The following is a 1,685-nucleotide window of genomic DNA, read 5'->3' on the forward strand; positions in this document are numbered from 1 at the left end:
AACGGTCTTCAGAGACATTCCCTCCGCTGCTTTTGTTTCCCATTTTCAAAAGCTTTCCAGCTTCTTCAGAAATAGTTGCTGTTGTTGCCATCTGACATAACAAAACACGTACGCTTGACTGGAACGACCCTGTAGATCAACTGGCAGGTGCTCAAAGGGAAAAACGGGTGAGATGTGGTCATTTAACCCAATTATATTCAGAGTCAGTGATTGACTTCCAATGCTCAGCTCTGAGTTAATGTTGCTACTTCACTACAGATGTATTTCAAGTGACCCACAAACCAGGAAGTGAAGTAGACAGTTTTACCACCTTACAAAATTTTTGCAAATTAAGTCCAGGTTAGGTAATTTTTAATGCTATTGTATATTACATGCAGAACAGCATGGATCATCTTTGTCTGGCTGTGCTGCATAGTTCATTTGTCTAACAATTTCTGCAAAGAGCTCATCCACCATTGTTTTACTTTTAGCAGAGGTCTCCATAAAGGGGCAGCCCCATTCTTCAGCTAAGGCTCTGCCTTCACTCGATGATACTTCTCTTTCACTTTCCAGGTCCACTTTATTACCAACCAGAATTACTGGCACCTTCTCATACCTATGGTTTAAAACAAAAACAACAGCAATAATTATAATTTTAAAAAGAGCATTCTAAATGTAAATATCTATTTACAAACAGTATAGACCCAAGAGGAAAGAGACATTTGGATAATCTTGAAATCTTAAGTTGAAAAAACACTTCGCGTATTGCACATTCTAGCAATTTTTTTGCACATCTTTCCCCCCAGAGCTTTCTTGTAGTCCTAGGAAATGCTTCCTTCTCTGAATTTTCTTTCCCACAAGGAAATCTGCCAGTAACGCTTCCACATAACAATAACTAGGAATATAATAATAATTACTCTGCTGCCAATCTCAGAGTGTAAACGCAGCAAGCTGGATGGCCAACCTTCCCTTCAACACCAAGTCCTCCTTCTCTCTGAACAGGTATCGTGTTGTATTTCCTGCTTGTGATAAGGATGCATCACTCTCCCTTACAAGGGTACATTTATCTTTGGTTAATATATGCAGAACTCTGGAATTAGCAATAAAATGGAGAAAACCAAAAGGCCAGTAAATTAATTTGAAATTTCAGGAAATGTAGCCCACTTCAACTACTGTATGCACACAAAAGTATTGTTATATAAAAACATGTATTAGGCTAATGCAGAATAACTCTCCCTCACGTCATTATGACAGTTAAAACAAGTTGAAAAGAAAAAAAAAATTACGTTCCAAGCCATACTATCCTAGTTCTGCTTCATCATCAACTTGGACAGCACAATAGATCATATAAGCTATGAGGGAATTTATTACTTTGCATCCCCTAGCAAGGGGATACCTGCCTTTTTTTCTTTTAATTAAAAATGCCTGCCTTTTTTTTTTTCCATCCTCACATGCATAAACCCTCCTGCAGACATGGAACTAAGTGTTCAGTCAGGTTTTAAATTTACATATTTGCCATAGCAAAAAGGAAAACATTGGACCTATTTCCAAAATACTCTTTCATGTGTTTTCTCGCGAAAGCAAAAAGGACTGAGAGGAAAAACCAATTATGGCTTTTAGTACTTAAACTACTTGAAGATCTAAAAGAAACAAGATGGTTCCCTCTTAATTGAAACCTGATTTTCTACTTCATATTAGCTTACTAC

At 37.3% G+C, this 1,685-nt stretch overlaps 1 protein-coding gene across 1 annotated transcript; it reads right to left on the reverse strand.

Moving 5' to 3' along the window:
- Window positions 1-357: 357 nt before the first annotated feature.
- Window positions 358-1,225, reverse strand: LOC104495758 (ras-related protein Rap-2a). The gene is made up of 2 exons (XM_010138769.1): window positions 1,221-1,225; window positions 358-595 (listed from the first exon to the last, which is right to left on the reverse strand). The coding sequence occupies exons 1-2, from the start codon at window positions 1,223-1,225 to the stop codon at window positions 358-360; spliced, it is 243 nt and encodes an 80-aa protein (XP_010137071.1).
- Window positions 1,226-1,685: the final 460 nt, after the last annotated feature.

The sequence above is a fragment of the Buceros rhinoceros genome, unplaced genomic scaffold (assembly GCF_000710305.1).
Source record: "Buceros rhinoceros silvestris isolate BGI_N320 unplaced genomic scaffold, ASM71030v1 scaffold2906, whole genome shotgun sequence".
In the NCBI taxonomy this organism is placed as follows: Eukaryota; Metazoa; Chordata; class Aves; order Bucerotiformes; family Bucerotidae; genus Buceros; species Buceros rhinoceros.